At 45.5% G+C, this 19,762-nt stretch overlaps 1 protein-coding gene across 2 annotated transcripts; it reads right to left on the bottom strand.

The window, feature by feature from the left end:
- Positions 1 to 2,991: 2,991 nt before the first annotated feature.
- Positions 2,992 to 19,085, bottom strand: POLR3D (RNA polymerase III subunit D). Of its 2 annotated transcripts, XR_014027205.1 has the most exons (10): positions 18,942 to 19,085; positions 17,919 to 18,117; positions 12,703 to 12,746; positions 11,260 to 11,411; positions 10,320 to 10,444; positions 8,784 to 8,955; positions 7,023 to 7,285; positions 6,477 to 6,629; positions 3,692 to 5,269; positions 2,992 to 3,340 (listed from the first exon to the last, which is right to left on the bottom strand). XR_014027205.1 is itself a non-coding variant. In XM_081333679.1 (9 exons), exons 2-9 carry the CDS (start codon positions 18,072 to 18,074, stop codon positions 5,147 to 5,149), a joined length of 1,188 nt encoding a protein of 395 aa, XP_081189805.1. In that variant the 5' UTR covers positions 18,075 to 18,117; positions 18,942 to 19,085; the 3' UTR covers positions 2,992 to 5,146. The 2 variants fall into 2 exon arrangements, 1 of the variants encoding a protein (XP_081189805.1); XM_081333679.1 differs by having other exon boundaries at positions 2,992 to 5,269.
- Between the last annotated feature and the right edge of the window lie 677 nt (positions 19,086 to 19,762).

The raw sequence follows: 19,762 nt of genomic DNA, 5'->3' as shown, positions 1-19,762 counted from the left end.
GTTGCAAGTAGAGTCTGGCCTGAGCGTTTGGGGAAAGTATTTCCTTTTTTACCTTTTTGCCTGAAATTCAGCCTGCTCTGCAGGTGGAAGGCTGCCAAATACCAGGTTTTTGCAGAATATACTGGGCCAATGTGCTTGCCACTCTTACATTTGGGTTTCAAGCTGAGAAGACTCAGTTCCTTTGGGGGCTTGAGCCCAAACCCTGCTAAAACCACCAAAGACGGAGCCAGGAACTAAACACATCATCATAGAAGCAATCCTAAATTCTAAATTCCACTTAAAGAAAGCGGCTGGGGAACTGTGGTTGTAACATGCTGCAAGGTAGAACTTGGTCCAGAAAAAGGAGCTTTTCAAAAGGCCTGCCTGCCCGCCTGAATATTTATTTATGAAACTTACATGGTCTCACCCAACCTGGAACAATGCAACTCTGGTGGCTAAATTATTATTTTTTTTTTTAAAAAAAATGAAACAATAAACCAACTTCAGTTAAAATCCCAACAATAGCAATTAATAGGCGATTGGGAACCCAAGCGTGCTTCGTAGCCTTGATGTGGGAACCCCAATAATCACGATCCCAATACCCGTGTATTTGAGGGAACCCGTCTTGATCCTAAGTCTTCTGGTTCAAAAGGATAATTTTGTAACTTGTATACTATCAGATGCAGACCCAAACAAAAACTATGACTGTTAGTTAAAAGTATGATGGGATATGCAAGCCGTCCACATAAAGCAAATTGAGCTGTTTCGATTCCTCCAGGAAAAGATGCATTATGACATCACAAGAAACATGGGTAGTGCTGTCAGGGTTCTAGAACGAAGAGCTTGGAACCTGTGAAGGGATGCCGAGTAGTTGTAGCCAAGACAACACAGGAAAAGACTAAGTAGCCGCTGAAGGGTTTGTGTCCTAAAACTTGATTGCCAGTTATTTTTGACATACGGTACGTCCATCAACAGCGCATGGAAATAGACTCAGCAAGCAGCCGTTATCTTGTTTGAGCCTGAAATATTTCATCTTCTTAGGGCCAGGTATATCGAGTGACGGAGGGAAGTTAAGATTTCCAACCAACCACCCAGACTTGGTTTCAGAAGAGCCAAATTGGCCTGTCTGAAAAAGGCGTCCTGGCTTTTTCCAAAGCGGCTACAAGGTGTCTTTAAAGGCAAGGCTCCCCAAATCGCCAAATGACTTCTTGGCAAGGGTGTATCAACAATTTCATGAGAGACGGGTTGTGCTGCGATGCCGCAGTTATCTCCGTAGCACAACAGCAGGTCTTGCGTGCCCACCAAGGTGGCATCTTGTCCAGAATGACCAAACCAGAAATCCAAGCTCTCCTGGGTTGCAACAGAAACATACTCCTCACTCAGGGTTTGACCCTGGGTGGCCACAAATGTCTGGTCATACGAGACAATCTGTATACTGACGCCCAACAGCACACGATGGATCTCCGAACCAAGGTCTACCGTGGGGACAAGAAGGACAGCTGCACCCATGCCATCACTGTGGTCCTGGTTAACCCGATTTGCCTAATCCTGATTGGCATGCAAGGGATTCAGGGAGGGACATTGAATCTCAAAGCCTTCCAGACAGCAAAGTACATCCAAGAGCGTTTACGCCAATAAATACGCAACAAGCTTCTACCATCGTATCAGCTATGGGCCCCTCTTTTACCAGTCCAGCATGCAAAGGATGACATTTTTCTTTCCGTCCTGTGGAAGAACACGCAGGGCAGGAGGATCCTGGTGACTTCTAAGAAAGTCCACGTCCAGTGGGATTGATGCTTCAGACCTGATCTTAAAACTCCCATCTTTGAATGAGCACGTCAGAATAAATTTCCATCTACAGCTCCTGGAAGCAGGAGCAGCTTTCTGTGAGGTCCTACTAATGACCGAGTCTTTCCAAGAATGTCTTGAATCTGTTCACTTTTCATCCTCAGCAATTCTGTTTCCTAGAGACCACCCTGGATTTACCCCACAGATCTTCTGCTCCTACCCATATACAGTACGCAAACACTTTTTAAATCCATGCCTGACTGCTTCGATTTCTACTTCTGATGCGGCCAGCTGTTTGATTAGTAGGCTTTCTTAAAACATTTATAAAGAGATTTCCCCCCCAAAATTAGTTATTTTGCAGCCTATAATCTTGATTTGCAGTTTTCTTCTATCTTGCTTTGTAATTTCCTTAATTCTACTCTGGATATCCGCTAAGGCTTATTGTTGGTGGGCAGTTTAAAATGCAATAAATAAACAGGACTTTGCAAAGGGAAATGAATTAATTCTACATCTATGCTGGTAAGAAGGCTCTTATTTATTGGATTTTTCTTCCTTAGGCCTCTTCATTCAAGGAAACCTGAGTTCTCATTGCCAGATATCAATAAAAAATATCAGCAGAGGTGTAGAGGAAGCCTGTAAAGGACACTGGTTTATCTCTTAGCTACAATTGCTGAATTAATTGCAAAGTGTGGTTTCCATTAAAACAGCCTTGCTCGGTCTAGTTTGCCCCAGCTTCGTTAAGACTTCAATGGCCCGGCTGCCTCAGGAAGCATGGAGGTCTACTGTGTTAATATTGCCTTCTGTAATCAAACTAAATAAAACATCCACTGATAAAAAATACATTTCTGATTCTGAAAGGTAGAAAAAAAGCTCCATATAATACCTTAAGATTTTTTTATATATATATAAGCAGCTGGGACAGGCACTTTTTGATTCTCATGAGTTCCTACTCCTTCTCTTTTTTCTTCTGACTCCACTAGTTATCTCTTTTTCCCCCAATGATCACAAAATATTTCTCACTCCACTGTCCAAAAGCTGCTTTCCCTATGAGCGCCATATTCTCTGTCAGTTTCAATCAATTAATATTTGCACATGGTTAACACGCTGCCTTATGTTGTTCTCTTCATAAGGAATATTGTAGATGACCAGGCTGAGCCCGAGGCAGGGGTCAAACACATCATAAGTCATGAGTCTCTGCATACCCACCAAAGATCTAAGTCCAGCCCAGCTTGAATTCCTTTTATTCTCATCTCCCGCTCATTTCCACTGACCCTTAGTTGGCCAGATTCTTGTAGTTTAAGCTTACAATAAATCTTTGTACACCTTTGAACCACCCGAATCCCCTGATTTCCCAGGCACTTGACAAATAATGCCAAATCTTACTGTACTGCCTAGGTGTCCAGTGACAGGTGAGGTGAAAATGTCTTTCCCGTTTCCTTCCTTCGTAGCTTCAAAGTGCAAACGTATTCAGATTCCTTGGGCTGTACACACACAATCATTCTAGTCCACTTTTATTTACAGATATACAGATGATAAATAAATGCCAACAACTTGACCATGGAGTTGTTGCTCTCTCCCAATTTTCCTTAAAGGTAAAGGTAAAGGTTCCCCCGCACATGTGTGCTAGTCGTTTCCGACTCTAGGGGCCGGTGCTCATCTCCGTTTCATAGCCGAAGAGCCAGCGCTTGTCCGAGGACATCTCCGTGGTCATGTGGCCGGCATGACTAGACGCCAAAGGCGCACGGAACGCTGTTACCTTCCCACCGTAGTGGTCCCTATTTTTCTACTTGCATTTTTACATGCTTTCGAACTGCTAGGTGGGCAGAAGCTGGGACGAGTAACAGGCGCTCACTCTGCTACGCGGCACTCGGGATTCGACCCGCCAAACTGCCGACCTTCCGATCGACAAGCTCAGCGTCCTAACCCACTGAGCCTCCTTAGCCAAGATCAAATAAAGGTACCCAGTTGAAAAGAAATGCTTCAACAGAGGACTAATCTTTGTAGTAAATGCTACTGTGAGCTTTCTCAGATTTATGATGTCCCAGTTGCTGTAAAGAACAAAACCCTGAGCAAAATAAATACTTTAACTGCTGCTCTGTAAAAATCTTTAAACACTTAATTGTCCTCTTTAGCCAAGCAAGATAACAAAGGGAAGTAAATCACAACTTTCTTGTGATCATGTCCAAAGTCCAAGGTAGTGTGTGAAAGGAAAATCATTTCAAGCCAGAGCATTGAATTCAATAGAGGGGTGTGTGTGTGTGTGTGTGTGTGTGTGAGAGAGAGAGAGAGAGAGAGAGACAGAGAGAGAAAGAGAGAGACAGAGACAGACAGACACAGAGACAGAGAGAGAAAGAGAGAGACAGAGAGAGAGAGACAGAGAGAGAGAGAGACAGAGACAGACAGACACAGAGACAGACAGAGAGAGAGACAGACAGACACAGAGAGACAGAGAGAGAGAGAGAGACACAGAGAAAGAGAAACAGAGAGAGACAGACAGAGAGACAGAGACAGAGAAAGAGAGACAGAGACAGACAGAAGTGTGGGTAGAACGATTCTGGCTATAATGGTCAGAATAAGCTTTTCTGATGACAAAACTGATCCCTTGTTGAGAGACAGAGGAACTACCACCCAGCACTTCTCATCACTCCTACCACCGCAGGGATCTTTCAGTGAGGACAACAAGTACAGCGATGCTTGGCCCCTCCAAGTCGAGGGAGTGAAAGCCAGATTAAAAGCGCAAGGTGTTTCTCTTTCCCTTCTACATTTATAAAAAGAAGCCTGCTGATGTTCTGGACAACAGAGGTGTACGGGGTATCTCATTGCCAAAGAGACGGTCTAATGTGTGTTCCCCAACCCCTCACACCTTTTCTCCTACTGCAGTGTGTGTGGTAGGTAAGATGCGGAAGGCGAAAGAGAAAAGGCATCATTGTACAATCTCCTACAGATGTTTGGAATGATGACATCTTCTCTAGCGTCTGCAGGAAACAGCTGCCAAACAGGCAATCTTGGCTCCAAGGCTCACATCTTTCCAATCTCTCTTGGGGATAAAATCACCGGGTGGTGTGCGCAATTAAGTTATTAAAGTCATTACGAGGGTGCAGGTCACATCCTGTATGGAACTGGGAGGAAGGATGCAGCAAGTCCTTGGGTTGGGACCCCTTTACCCTAACTTCAGAGATTCTAGAGCGCCAGATCATCTCCAACAGAAGACGTTGGTCAGTCTCATTCCCGTGATCGTTGCCAATCTCTTCTAGCTGTCTTTCTAGAAACGCTTCTGTCTTCATCAACGTAGGAAGAAGAGGCACTTTTGGAGAGCCCCAAATCATTGTTGCTAGGCAGAACAACCGGCTGCTCCGGCAAAGAGCCTTCCAGTAGCATTCTATCGATGCTTGTATGCCAGCAAGCTCTCAAAATCTGGAGCACAAACCAGCTTGTGCTTCACATGGCCCAAGACAATCATCTCGCCACTCCGATTGTCCCCAATGCTGACTGACACCAGCTCCTTTGCAAGACCAAGAGAAAAGAACAATTACTCCAAAGCTTCCCCAGAGTAAAAAGTAAATAAGCGTCAAGATCTAACCGAGGAAACCTTTCCAGGTCTGAAGTAGCAAGAGATTTCGTGAAACAGATTTTGAGTGTCAGCATAAACCACTCCGTAGGAGGCCTCGGTCAGGTACTCTATCTGCCAATTTCCCCCCCTGCAAAAGCCCTTTAAAAATATAAACAATTCCCAGTCATTTAAATTAGGCCAGAGCCAAACAAAATGAAAACAAAAACCTGCTCTATCCTGAAAGCTTGGGGCTGGTAATATCAAAAATTTGTTTAAAATAATAATAATAATAATAATAAACAAGAATACTTGTTTAACTCCTCACTCCTTTTCCATGCCAGCAAGACTTAATTATTCCTTAATCTAGACCAGGGGTAAGCAACCTCGGCTCTTTTATGACTCATGGACTTCAACTCCCAGAATTCCTGAGTCAGCTATGCTGACTCAGGAATTCTGGGAGTTGAAGTCCATGAGTCATAAAAGAGCCGAGGTTGCCTACCCCTGATCTAGACCATCATTTCTCAATCTTAGCAATTTATCCAGGTATTTTGATCCCTGAGCATTCCATGCATTTTTCTTGCTGATCCGGACCCAGTTTTGGCACCATGCTGACTTTGAGCAAGGAGCCGTCATCACTGTTCATCCACTAGTGCATAGCTTTTTTTTTTAAGGCTATTGGCATGCATACATACGGTTTCTCTGTTTTCAACCTGTCCGCTTAAACCAGGGATGTCCAACCTCTGCAACTTTAAGACCTGTGGACTTCAACTCCCAGAATCCCCAAGCCAGCCATGCTCTGTCCACAGGTCTTAAAAGTTGCCAAGGTTGGACACCTGACTTAAACAGATGCCTTGTGGAAAACCTACAGACAACTCGGGGCTACCTGGTGCCAGCTGGAAGAGCATGGGGCCAAATAGGATATATCCGTGAAGATTCTCCCATCAGCCTTCAGGGCTGCGAAGTCCCTAAGCCAAGAGCACGCTCTGAGCGCACGAATCTTCCCAAACCAGCAGCAGTTTGACTGCAGCATTTGGGGCGAGGTGTCACACCAGCCCTTTAACAGCTGCTTGTTTCTTGCCGTTGCTATTCCCAGAATCCTTCTTGTCCGAAACGGCCTTTGAAGGGCAGCCACGTCCACGGCCCACCAGAGGAGGCATACCTGAAGAAAAGAGCACGGTGTCCCCGTGGTTACATCGAGAGTCACTTGGCCAAGAACAAGCTGTACTTTCCCTGACTTGCGGATCAGCAACTTCCCCACTTGCCCTTCCGAGAGGTCCGCCAGGGTGCAAGTATTCTCCGCTTCCTTGGCCTCCTGGAACAGCAGAAGGGGACAAGTTTAGGAGCTGAGGAAGAAATCAAGACTAGAGCTCTCCCTTAAAATATAATGACAATCCTATTTTCTGTGCCCGGACAAGGCGAGCTGAATGCCAAGAGTCGTACAGAAGCAAAGCAGGAAAATTCATTTTTTTTGGGGGGGGGGGGGGAAGCTTCCTTAGCTTCCACTCGTTGTAGGATAATTATGCTGATAAAAAAACCCAACTCTGGGAAAAGCTTTTAGGTTCAAGCATTGCCATCCCATCCCAACGTTCTACAGAAAGGCCGGCCTCAGATAAAGACGTCCAGGTCTCCCTTTGCGGCCATCAATGCCACATGCGTCGCAGCAGCATCTGTGGATCCCCGCCGCTTGTTTCCGCAGGAGCAGCACCTGGGTCTTCTCCTGCTTTATCACCATCATCTGCCCATCCTCGTTCTGCACTTCCGTTTTCAGCGGCTTCGTGTCCTGCGTGGGCGGCTGTCCCGGGAGCGTGTCTGGCAGCTGCAGGAAGAGCAAATCCTCCTCCTTGGAGAGACTCAACCTCGGCAGCAGCTCCGCAAGGGAGACATCATGAGGGAAGGGGGGAGGGGTTTTTGTGGGTGCTGGAGCCTGGGCACAGGGCGTCTCCTCTTCGTCATGGGGTTCTTCTTTCACTGACAGCGAGAGAGAGAGAGGGGGGAGGGAGAGAGGGAGGGGAGGGAGGGAGAGGGGGGAGGAAGAGAGGGGAGGGAGAGAGGGGGGAGAGGGGAGAGAGGGAGAGGGGGGAGGGAGAGGGGGGAGAGGGAGAGAGGGGAGGGAGGGGGGAGGGAGGGAGAGAGAGGGGGGAGGGAGACGGGGGAGGGAGAGAGGGAGGGAGAGGGGGGAGGAGAGAGAGGGAGAGAGGGGAGGGAGAGAGAGGGGGGAGGGAGAGAGGGAGGGGAGGGAGGGGAGGGGGAGGGGGGAGGAAGAGGGGAGGGGAGAGAGGGGGGAGAGGGAGAGGGGGGAGGGAGAGGGAGAGGGGGGAGAGGGGAGTGAGAGGGGGGGAGGGAGGGAGGGAGGGGAGAGGGAGGAGGGAGAGGGGGGAGAGGGAGATGGGGGAGGGAGAGGGAGGGAGAGGGGGGGAGGAGAGAGAGGGAGAGAGGGGAGGGAGGGAGGGGGGAGGGAGAGAGAGGGGAGAGGGAGAGAGAGGGGGGAGGGAGAGGGAGGGAGAAAGAGAGAGTCAGGATCACTAGCGCTGTTACACAGTCCTAAAGCTACACTGCCAGCTCAATGCACTGCAAGCTCCAGCCAACTGAGATCTGAAAGGTGGAGCATCAGTGCTTATGCTTTGTGCCAGGACTCTCCTTCCTCTATAGACAGGTGGTCCTCAGCTTGTGACCACAACTGAGCCCAAAGTTTATGTTGCTACGTGAGACTTTGTTAAAAGTGAGTTTTGCCCTATTTTATGACTTTTCCCGGTTAAGTGAATCCCTGCAGTTGTCAAATCCGTCACGTACTTGCTAAGGGAATCTGGTGTTCCCACTGGCCTTGTCAGAAGGTTGCAAGAGGTGATCACGTGACCCCGGGACACTGCAACCGTCATAAATATGAGTCGGTTGCCAAAGCGCCTGAATTTTGATCTCATGACCCTGGGGATGCCGTAATGGTCTTGTCATAAGTCAACAGTCGCAGGTGACCTTTTCCAGCGCCTTTGTAACTTCGGTCACTCAGTGAACTGTTGTAAGTTGAGGACTACCTGTACATATGTAAGGACCATTTGTTTATAGCAAGCCGTGAGGAGATATTAAGAGCTCGCCAGATGCACTTGGGAAGAAGCGGAAGACCGCGCTTGCGATGAACTGCATCGCAAGCAGACAAGTAGGCGAAGGACAGCGTGACTGTCCTTTGGCACAGCGGCCGCAAGATGACTGCTCTTTGCCTTGCGCAATCGCAGCGTGAATCCAGCTGGTTCAGCATCCCGTTTTTTACAGCAGCCACCGGGCTTCTTCTGGCGACCAGCACACCAAATGACTACAGCCATATCTCATGGTCTGTCCCGTGTGATCTCTCACCATGGCACGGGCCCCAACGCTTCTCTTCTTGCAGGAAATTACAATTCACACCATTTCAGGGCTGCAAAATGCCCACTTTATCTGCTGGCTCATCTGCCCCAAGTTGGCGTGAGCCACCTACCTTTCACCGAAGATACGTCCGTTTCCAGCTCCTCCTCTTTACGGCCGGCGTTCGATAGCTTGCCGTCTTCTTGATCGTCCCCTTCTTCCTTGAAAAGCCAACCAGAATGTGCCAGAGGCAGCTGAACTGGCTTGTTTCGAATGTCGTTTTTCAAGCCTGGGTCATCCAGGAACTGGGACCAAAGAACGAAAGAGAAAACGGCAGGTTAAAGAAGAGGAACATTTCCGGAGACTATTTCACACGCTATCCCACGAGTCTCGTTTTTTGGACAATGATGATCTGGTAGTTTTTCTAATCTTTCTTAAGGTTTTTTTTATGTTAAGCTGGCCAGTTGTCTGGAATCTCTCAGCCTCTGAATTGAATGAACAAGCCAACCAAGCAATAAAGGCGGCTGAGGTAGTTTGTGGTCCAATGTCAGGTGAGAATGGGTTCTTCCTTTGTGGAGGGAACGGCTGCCTTACTTCGAGCGGCCTAGGCTGTTCCCAGCACAGAGATTTGTGAAATCTCTCACCGTAAATGCAAAACCACCTTCTGAGCTTTGGGCAGGCTTGGCTCGAAACGCTTTGCCAAAAAGTTCAAACCAGTTTGTTTTACAATTAAGAGCGAAACATTTCATGAAATGTGCTCAGACTGTTTTGAGACTGAACATTTTGCACCTTTTTCACTTCGAGCCCTTACAGGTAATTTGTTGGGGGAATATCATGTTATGTCAACAACAAAGAAAGTGCATTTGGTGATCTTGTATTCAGGGTTTAGAGACTGTCTTTCATCAACAACTGGCAACGTATCAATGTGCAGAGAAATGCTTCCCTAGGTACAAACGTCCTAAACCTGCCTTTTGTTCCTACAGCGGAGAACACAAAGGGATGCAGAAACAACGACAGATGAAAAAAATGAACACAAAATGATGATTAAAATGAACTGAAACATTCCTATTTATATATATAAAAAGGTAAAGGTTCCCCCGCACATGCGTGCTAGTCGTTTCCGACTCTAGGGGCCGGTGCTCATCTCCGTTTCAAAGCCGAAGAGCCAGCGCTTGTCCGAGGACGTCTCCGTGGTCATGTGGCCGGCATGACTAGACGCCAAAGGCACACAGAACGCTGTTACCTTCCCACCGTAGTGGTCCCTATTTTTCTACTTGCATTTTTACATGCTTTCGAACTGCTAGGTTGGCAGAAGCTGGGACGAGTCACAGGCGCTCACTCTGCTACGCGGCACTCGGGATTCGACCCGCCAAACTGCCCACCTTCTGATCAACAAGCTCAGCGTCCTAACCCACTGAGCCACCGCGTCCCACGGCCTGCGAGGAATCATACTGTACAAGCAAGCGAAGCCCCATCCCTGCACATGTGGGATACTGGCAACGTGTGAAACCACGCCCCGTCCGTGAAAAAACCGCTCTCTGCGAAACTGGTACACGGTGCCCAAAAGGTTGGAGGCCATTGCCTTAGAGGCTGTCCTATGATGATAAAGTTCATATTATTTGGGAAGTCTATGGATGGTTCTTCCAAATGTGGCCATTCTCAAACTCACATCATCTTTCTCCAACATGCGCAAGATCTTCTTAGTCTCTTCATCTGTCTCCCGCTTCTCTTTCTTAATGTTGATGATGTGGGATGGGCCAAAATCAGACATATCCACAGACTTATCCCAGGTACCTGCGCAGAAGGCAAGAATAACAGCCCTGCAAGTTGCACATCTCACAATGCAACTTTATGGAGGCCAGCTGAGAAGAAGACCCTGGATGGCCAAGTCACCCAAACCAGACATTTCATGAAAAGTAAGTCAAAAAAGCTTTACTAGAATCACCGGCGGACACATCCATGTTTATGCAAACAAGGAAAGAGAAGAAAAGTCAGGGAGAAGGAATAAGGAAAAAGAGGATTCTGGAGAAAGGTGTGGTTAATTTATGATCAATGGAACAGTTCTGTTCATGCAACACGCTGGAGGCAAGATTAAGAGTTTACCAAGATATCTTGTTTGACCAAGAGTTTTTTGGCAGGGAAGCATCACCCATTCACCCAAGTACGAATTAAGTACTGAGCCTATCCTAGCTTCCTGTCACCTTCTGGTAGCTTTTACAAACAAACAAAAAACCCAGAGTTGACGTCACAGAGAATCTGGTCCACTTCCTCCCGAATACCCGCCACGGAACCCTGCCATCTCTGATGGACTTGCTCAACCAGCTTTGATGGTGAGGACTTTTACACCAACCCTCAAGATGCTCTAAGTACTTGATCGCAGCTTACATAAAAGCTTTCTATCAGATTCAGCACATTCCAATTTTACTCATTTATCCCATCCTATTTTTACAAGTCTACCGTGATTCACCCTGCGTACTGGAATGCCTGGTGCTGGTGGGGTGGGAACCCTCAGGCTAAGAGTCTTAAGGAAAGCTTTATGAGTTCACAGTGAAAATTAAAAAGCCCAAACAGTAGCCATTGGACTGCCCCAACTTCAATCATTCGCAAACCTTTCTTCCTCATCATTTCTGCTGGGCCTTGCTCAAAGATGGAGTGAGACTGAATAACTTCTGGCCTCCCTCTGCCGCGTCCATGACTTTCCCTCTGCCGATCCCGATCGCGGTCCTTCTTCTCTTTTGTGACAGAAAGGTCCTCCTTGGGCCTAAACAGAAAAAAAAAACAAACCAGAAAATATGTAATCAGTTGCTCAATGAGAGCTAGAGACCTCTTTGTCTTTAGGATTCAAAAGGTTCCAAAACATTCAGAAGTTTCCTAAGGCCCTTTACTGTATTTATTGTTGTTTGTATTGGGCATTATGTTTATGTTTAATCTTTTTTTTAATTTTTGTATCTTTGCATTTTAGTATATATTGCCCTGTTCACCGCCCTCAGTCCTTCGGGAGAAGGGCGGTATACAAATAAAATAATAATAATAATAATAATAATAATAATAATAATAATAATAATAATAATAATAATAATAATAATAATAATTGTTGTTGTTGTTGTTGTTGTTGTTGTTGTTGTTGTTGTTGTTGTTGTTATTATTATTATTATTATTATTATTATTATTATTATACCTGTAGCTTTATAAGGACTGAACCTCTTTCAGACATGCTAAAAGAGCAAAAGATAAAGAGTTGGGAATGGATAGATAGCTGATAGTTGCAGTAAGTACCTGGCAGTTGACAGCGGGGGGAAAAAGGGAAAGAACTATATAAATGAAAGTATCTATAGAGATTCTCAATCATCCAAATCATGGTTGTCCCAAAGGTGTTTTTTTTTCCCCCACCCAAAAGGCAACTGGATTTTCTTGGCGTTTTCTTTGAAAACATTTCGTTTCTCATCCAAGATTCTTCAATTCTGAACTGAAGAAGCTTCTTGGATGAGAAACGAAACATTTTCAAAAAAAACGCCAACAAAGTCTAGTTGTCGTTTGGAAAAAAAAAAAAGCTTTGGGATATATAAATGAAAAGAAGAAGAAAACAGATTTTTGTGAAAAAAGACACGGGCATTCTAAAGGCCTATATATCTTTCCACAAAATCAACATGTAGTTTTAATTGTTTATTAACAAGTGGTTACCTGGGCAAATGAGAAACACGCTATAACAACCACTCCTCCCAACCACGTATGTTATTCAAAGAGAGCTGACAAAACAGCAGATAAGCACAGTACAAGAACTACATTTTGGTAAGGACAGGGGTAGTATGATTTTAAATTATATTCATTTCTTCCCAAATAATAACTTAGGAAATGTTGACTAAATAAGCCAAACAACACCTTAGTGCAAAATTATAGGTTGAACAAATGACGTTAAAGTATAGCAACTCAGGAGGTAGATTCATTGGATAACTTCGGATTAAGGCTGAAACAGATCTTCTCAGTTCTTCATTGCATTAAGCATTCCTTCATATTAATACACTCCATGAAAACAACATTGAAAGGGAACTTACTCTTCTTTGATTTTCCTGCTAATAATGTTAGGGGCAAAGGTTTTCTAAAAAAAAAAACAAGAGACAAGAGAACAAATATAGATTAGGCACAATATTTTGTTTATGACATTCCTCAGAGTACATTTTTTTAAAAAAATTTAATCCCATTTATATCCCGCCCTTCTCCGAAGACTCAGGGCGGCTTACAATTTAAGCACAACTCAATGTGCTTAGCAATAGCCTTCATTCTGTGTATATGCCTGCTTATTAGGGCTTTCGCCCCCCCCCAAGCGGCATTTTTACAAAGTCAGCTTATTGCCCCCAACAATCTGGGTCCTCATTTTACCTACCTCGGAAGGATGGAAGGCTGAGTCAACCTTGTGCCTGGTGGGACTCGAACCTGCACTAATTGCAGGCAGCTGGTGTTACTTAAGGAGGCATTAGCCCACTGCTCCACCAATTTTAGTGTGCTAAAATTGAAACTCCAATATTTATTTGATTTATATAACTACCCATCTCACTTTGATACTAGGTAGCTTACTATAAAATTAATAAATATAATTGAGATTCTCACATTTCTGTGGGAAGAGAATATTTTTAGCATTCTTCATAGTTGCATTGTTTGGAGAAAATATTTCTTTTAAAATGTTTTAATATTTGGGGGCCCAAATATTTTGCATTCCTTATGACTACAGTATTAAGCTCTTGGCTTCAAGTTACGCTTTCAGTTCAACTGAAAATGGACATGTTCTCCTTGTTCTCTTTCCAAAACAAATACCAACGTCTCAAAATATTTGAATACTAGCATCAGAAGACATCAAGTAAAATTAACCACTCTCTATCACAAAAATATGTTTACACATGGAATCAAATATCCTTAACATAAGCAGCCACTTCGCAATCCTCCAGATAGCTTGCTTATTGCCTAACCAATTCAAAGAAGCAAAAGGAACATTTAGAATCCTGAGAATAGCCTGTTTCTATTTTTAAAACCCCTTCATGGATTACTGCTTTGTCGTGGCGAAGGGGCTTGCGTAATTCAATGAAGCTGTGAGCTATGCCGTGCAGGGCCACCCAAGACGGAAAGGTCATAGCAGAGAGTTCTGACAAAACGTGATCCACTGGAGAAGGAAATGGCAACCCACTCCAGTATCTTTGCCATGAAAACCCTATGGACAGTACCAAAAGGCAAAACGATATGACGCTGGAAGATGAGCCCCTCAGGTCGGAAGGCGTCCAATATGCTACTGGGGAAGAGCAGAGGGATAGTACTAGTAGCGCCAGAAAGAATGAAGCGACTGGGCCAAAGCCGAAAGGACGCTCAGCTGTGGATGTGTCTGGTGGTGAAAGGAAAGTCCGATGCTGTAAAGATTTTTTTCTCCATAGGAACCTGGAATGTAAGATCCATGAATCAAGGAAAGCTGGACGTGGTCAAACAAGAGATGACAAGACTGAACATCGACATCTTAGGTATCAGCGAACTAAAATGGACAGGAATGGGTGAATTTAATTCAGATGACCATCAGGTATACTACTGCGGGCAAGAATCCCTCAGAAGAAATGGAGTAGCCTTCATAGTCAATAAAATAGGAAAAGCAATACTGGGATACAATCCTCAAAATGACAGAATGATCTCAGTTTGAATCCAAGGCAAACCATTCAATATCACAGTAGTCCAAGTCTATGCCCCAACCACCGGTGCTGAAGAGGATGAAATTGAGCGGTTCTATGAAGCCCTACAGCACCTTATAGAACTAACACCAAAAAATGATGTCCTTATCCTCATGGGGGATTGGAATGCTAAAGCAGGAAGCCAAAAGATAACCGGAATAACAGGCAAGTTTGGCCTTGGAGTACAAAATGAAGCAGGGCACAGGCTGATAGAATTTTGTCAAGAGAATACGATGGTCATAGCAAACACTCTTTTCCAACAACCCAAGAGACGGCTCTACACATGGACATCACCAGACAGTCTACACAGAAATCAGATTGACTATATGCTCTGCAGCCAAAGATGGAGAAGCTCTATACAGTAAGTAAAAACAAGACCAGGAGCTGACTGTGGCTCAGACCATGAGCTTCTCGTTGCAAAGTTTAGGCTTAAACTGAAGAGAGTAGGGAAAAGCGCTAGGCCAGTCAGGTATGAATTAAATCATATCCCTGTTGAATATACACTAGATGTGACAAATAGATTTAAGGAATTAGATCTGATAGACAGGGTGCCTGAAGAACTATGGACAGAGGTTCGCAACATTGTACAACAGGTAGCAACCAAAACCATCCCAAAGAAAAAGAAATGCAAGAAAGCAAAATGGCTGTCTGAGGAAGCTTTGCAAATAGCTGAGGAAAGGAGGGAAGCGAAAGGCAAGGGAGAAAAAGAAAGATATGCCCAACTAAATGCAGAATTCCAGAGAATAGCTAGAAGAGATAAGAATGCCTTCTTAAATGAACAGTGCAAAGAAATAGAAGAAAACAATAGAATAGGGAAGACCAGAGATCTTTTCAAGAAAATTGGAGAGATGAAGAGAACGTTTAATGCAAAAATGGGCATGATAAAGGACCAAAATGGCAGGGACCTAACAGAGGCAGAAGAGATTAAGAAGTGGCAAAATTACACAGAACTATACAAGAATGAGCTTAACGTCCCTGATAATCACAATGAAGTGGTCACTGACCTCGAGCCAGACATCCTAGAATGTGAAGTGAAGTGGGCCTTAGAAAAGCTGAGCAACAACAAAGCTAGTGAAGGTGACAGTATTCCAGCTGAACTATTCAAAATCTTAAAAGACGATGCAGTAAAAGTGCTACACTCAATTTGCCAGCAAATTTGGAAAACTCAACAGTGGCCACAGGATTGTAAAAGATCAGTTTTCATTCCAATTCCAAAGAAAGGCAGTGCCAAAGGATGTTCAAACTATCGCACCATTGCACTCATTTCACATGCTAGTAAAGTTATGCTTAAAATTCTACAAGCTAGACTCCAGCAGTATGTGGATCGAGAACTACCAGAAGTACAGGCAGGATTTCGAAGAGGAAGAGGAACTAGAGATCAAATTGCTAACATACGCTGGATCATGGAGAAAGCTAGAGAGTTCCAGAAAAACATCTACTTCTGCTTCATTGACTATGCTAAAGTCTTGAGAAACCTATATACGGGCCAAGACGCAACAGTAAGAACTGGACACGGAAGCACTGATTGGTTCAAAATTGTGAAAGGAGTCCGGCAAGGCTGTATACTGTCACCTTGCCTATTTAACTTATATGCAGAGCACAACATGAGAAAGGCAGGGCTAGATGAATCAAAAGTTGGAATTAAGATTGCCGGAAGAAATATCAACAACCTAAGATATGCAGATGATACTACTCTAATGGCAGAAAGTGAAGAGGAACTAAAGAGCCTCTTGTTGCAAGTGAAGGAGAGTGCAAAACTTGGGTTGAAACTAAACATTAAGAAAACCAAGATCATGGCATCCGGCCCTCTCAATTCCTGGCAAATAGATGGGGAAGAAATGGAGGTAGTGACAGATTTTATTTTCTTGGGCTCCAAAATCACTGCAGATGGGGACTGTAGCCAAGAAATTAAAAGACGCTTGCTCCTCGGGAGGAAAGCCATGGCAAATCTAGACAGCACACTAAAAAGCAGAGACATCACCCTGTCAATAAAAGTGCATATAGTCAAGACTATGGTCTTCCCAGTTGCAATGTATGGCAGTGAAAGTTGGACCATAAAAAAGGCTGAGCGCCAAAGAATTGAGGCCTTTGAACTGTGGTGCTGGAGAAGACTCCTGCGAGTCCCTTGGACTGCAAGGCGATCAAACCGGTCAGTTCTAGAGGAGATCAACCCTGACTGCTCTTTAGAAGGCCAGATCCTGAAGCTAAAACTCAAATCCTTTGGGCACCTAATGAGAAGGAAGGACTCACTGGAGAAGAGCCTAATGCTAGGAAAGGTTGAGGGCAAGAGAAGGGGACGACAGAGAATGAGGTGGCTGGATGGAGTCACTGAAGCAGTAGGAATGAGCTTAAATGGACTCCAGAAGATGGTAGAGGACAGGAAGGCCTGGAGGAACGTTGTCCATAGGGTCGTGATGGGTCGGACACGACTTTGCAACTAACAACAACAACATTTTTAAAAAGTTCACTGACATTGATGCTACCAAACTGAATGAGATCAATGTTTAATGAATTAAAACTCCAAAGTCAGCAGTTTCCCATCTGTCATGATTACTAACATTCATCATGGTTCTCTGCTCTTCTAGCTCAATAATGACCAAAAGTGTTTTGCCAACTAGAGCAATCTATGAACATGCAGATAAACATCTGTGCCACATATTTAGAAATAAAGAGATCCTGCTTTTCTTGAAAAGAAGTGGCCTTATCTTGTAATTAAAAGTCAGCATGCTTAGCTTTAATATTCTAGTTTTTCACTGAATGGAGATTTGGTGATGAATTGTCTCTCTAAGCTAAATAACTCATCAACTCTCAAGTCACTTGAGACCTGGGACAAGGAATGGCAACCATCATAAATGCGGGCCAACACCCAAATTTTAATCATGTGATCATGGGGATGCTGCAATGGTCGTGAAGTGTGAAAAAATGATTATATTTCACTTTTCAGTGCTGTTGTAACTTTGAATTGTCACTAAACAAATGGTTGTAACCTATACAATTTCTAAGGAGGCACAGTAAGCCCATGAATGAGGTAGCCATAACTTATCCTATTGTGTGAATGAGAATAGAGATTACAATAGAGCTGGAAGGGATCTTGGAGGTCTTCTAGCCCAGCCCCCCCCCCCCCCCGTCCCTGCTCAAGCAGAAGAACCTATACCAGGGGTAGGCAACCTTGGCGCTTTTATGACTGGTGGACTTCAACTCCCAGAATTCCTGAGCCAGCAATTCTGGGAGTTGAAGTCCACCAGTCATAAAAGCACCAAGGTTACCTACCCCTGACCTATACCATCTCAGAACGTGTGTCTTAGGTCAGTGCCGACTCTTGGCAACTGCTAGTCCCTGTAATTTTCTTGGCAAGGTTTTTCAGAAGGGAGTTGCCTTTGCCTCCTTCCTAAGACTGAGAGAGGCTGGACCAAGATTATCCGGGTGGCTTTGTGCCCAAGCAAGACTAGAACTCATGGTCTCCATTTTTTGGCACGGTGCGTTTACCACAACTCCAAACAGACTAACTGCATCCAAGGGGAAAAAAAATAACGCTGCAAGATACTTCCTTAGCAAGAGACTCTTGCCTTTTTGACCCCACCAAGGGTAAGATCTCGGGAGCGGATGGAGGGCAGGCGACCTGCCGAGATTGGCGCAGGAGTCCTTCTCCCTATTAATCCTCGAGCAGCAGGAAGTGTGGGCCGGGCACTCTCGGGATCGCCACTTGAAGTTCCTTCAGACATCTTGCAGGACTTGCCAAACAGAAGAAGAGTTAGCTGAAAAGACCTTTAAACAAAGATGAAACTTTTCAGTTACCCCACGAATACGTAGAACGATGGATCTCATTCTCCGCAGCACCTTTCTGAGGTGTGGGACCACTGCGGCCCCCACCGGTACCCCGTGTGGGCTGGGGATGATGAGATCTGTAATCTGTGGGGCAGGGCACCATTCCCACGTTCACAGCCAACACCCCACACGTCTTCCTTGTGCTTTTTCCCTGGGGATCAGCTGCCTGCAGTGATCTCACTCACACCAGCCATCCTCTCAGGATGCCCACCCAGCGCATGAGAGAACACAGGGGAGACCTCTGAAAGAATTATACAGAATAACAGAGTTGGAAGGGACCTTGGAGGTCATCTAGTCCAACCCCCTGCTCAAGCAGGAGACCCTACATCATTTCTGACAAGTGGCTGTCCAATCTCTTCTTAGAAAAAACCTCAAGTGTTGAAGCACCCACAACTTCTGAAGGCAAGGAAATGTGCGGGGCGCCGACACTGCCCGTGGGAATGGTGCCAACCCACCTCGGGCCCCCAGCCCCACGGACTACTGATCCCATCATCCCCACCCCCGCATAGGGAACCAGTGGGAGCCATAATGGTCCCAACGCTTGGGAAGGGCGCTGCAGAGAATGGGACTCGTCGTCCCACGCATCCGGCTAGCGCCGAAAAGAGACGGCCCAGGCCTCTCCTGGGCTATAGCAAGGAGTGAAGGCCACCAGGAGAAGCACCAGGGATGTCGGTCCACGCCCCCACGCACCCCCGTCATTGCGGGCTTATCTGCAAGAGCTTCGGCAGTGTCTTCCCCTCTCTTCCCATTCACGCCGCCCTTACGCTTTCCGTAAGCGCCCCCTCGCCTCGTTCTCCTCTCCCGGCCGACGCAAGACGGCTTGAGATTACCCAGACCGTTCAGGCCTCTCCGCCGGCCCGGCAAACCTGGATCCACTCAGGGCGCATGCGCACGCCGTTCGGCCGCCATCTTAACCCACGCTCCCACGTGTTCCCCATTCCTTAATGCATTCCGCATTCCGCCATGCTTGTCGCGGGCATGGCTTCTTCTCCGCCCCGCCCCTCCCTTCTGAGGGAGGGGGGCGGAAAAGCCAGCAGGGAAACCGCCATCTTTGTCGCGGGCGGATGCTGAGCTACGTTGCGTTGAATGACTGAGAATGAGTTATCCCGGTCGGAGGAGGGAATGCGAAACTGCGAGGAAAGTCACCTCGTTAAAAAGGATTGACGCTGTGATTCAAAGCACGCATTTAGTACAGTCCTCTACACCCAATCTTCTACCGGGCTCTACTATTTTTATTTATTTACTTGTTTTTTTAGAGAATTTATATGGCCGCCCGCTCACTTTCTGTAACCCTAAGCGGCTTACCAAAAATAAAAACCCAATATACAAAGAGTAAAAACAATAACTTCCCACCCTATTGTTATTTTTTGCATTTTTATGTCCTATTAAATTTAATAGGATGTACCTCCAAAGGGGCAATGTGTTCTGTTTGATTAGGGCTTTGGATAAAGTCAGGTGGCGGGTTATAAACAGGTTCATGGATTCATTTTTGGACTTCGTTCAGGTACCAGCAGCTCATTCAGCAAAGAATGGCTTAGAGCAGTCTTACTTAAACTTTTTGCTCTAAAGACCCACTTTTAGAAAT

Source organism: Vipera berus (assembly GCF_964194415.1).
Source record: "Vipera berus genome assembly, chromosome: 8".
Taxonomy (NCBI): Eukaryota; Metazoa; Chordata; class Lepidosauria; order Squamata; family Viperidae; genus Vipera; species Vipera berus.
This window is presented reverse-complemented; position numbering and strand designations above follow the sequence as displayed.

What these genes read in the sequence shown, in the direction of transcription:
- POLR3D (XM_081333679.1), bottom strand. Translation starts at nt 18,074, where the DNA reads ATGTCTGAAGGAACTTCAAGTGGCGATCCCGAGAGTGCCCGGCCCACA. An exon ending in AGCAGGAAAATCAAAGAAGA is followed by an intron (nt 11,412 to 12,702) that starts GTAAGTTCCCTT and finishes TTTTCTGTTTAG; the next exon opens with GCCCAAGGAGGACCTTTCTG. An exon ending in TAAAGCAGGAGAAGACCCAG is followed by an intron (nt 6,630 to 7,022) that starts GTGCTGCTCCTG and finishes CTGCTGTTCCAG; the next exon opens with GAGGCCAAGGAAGCGGAGAA.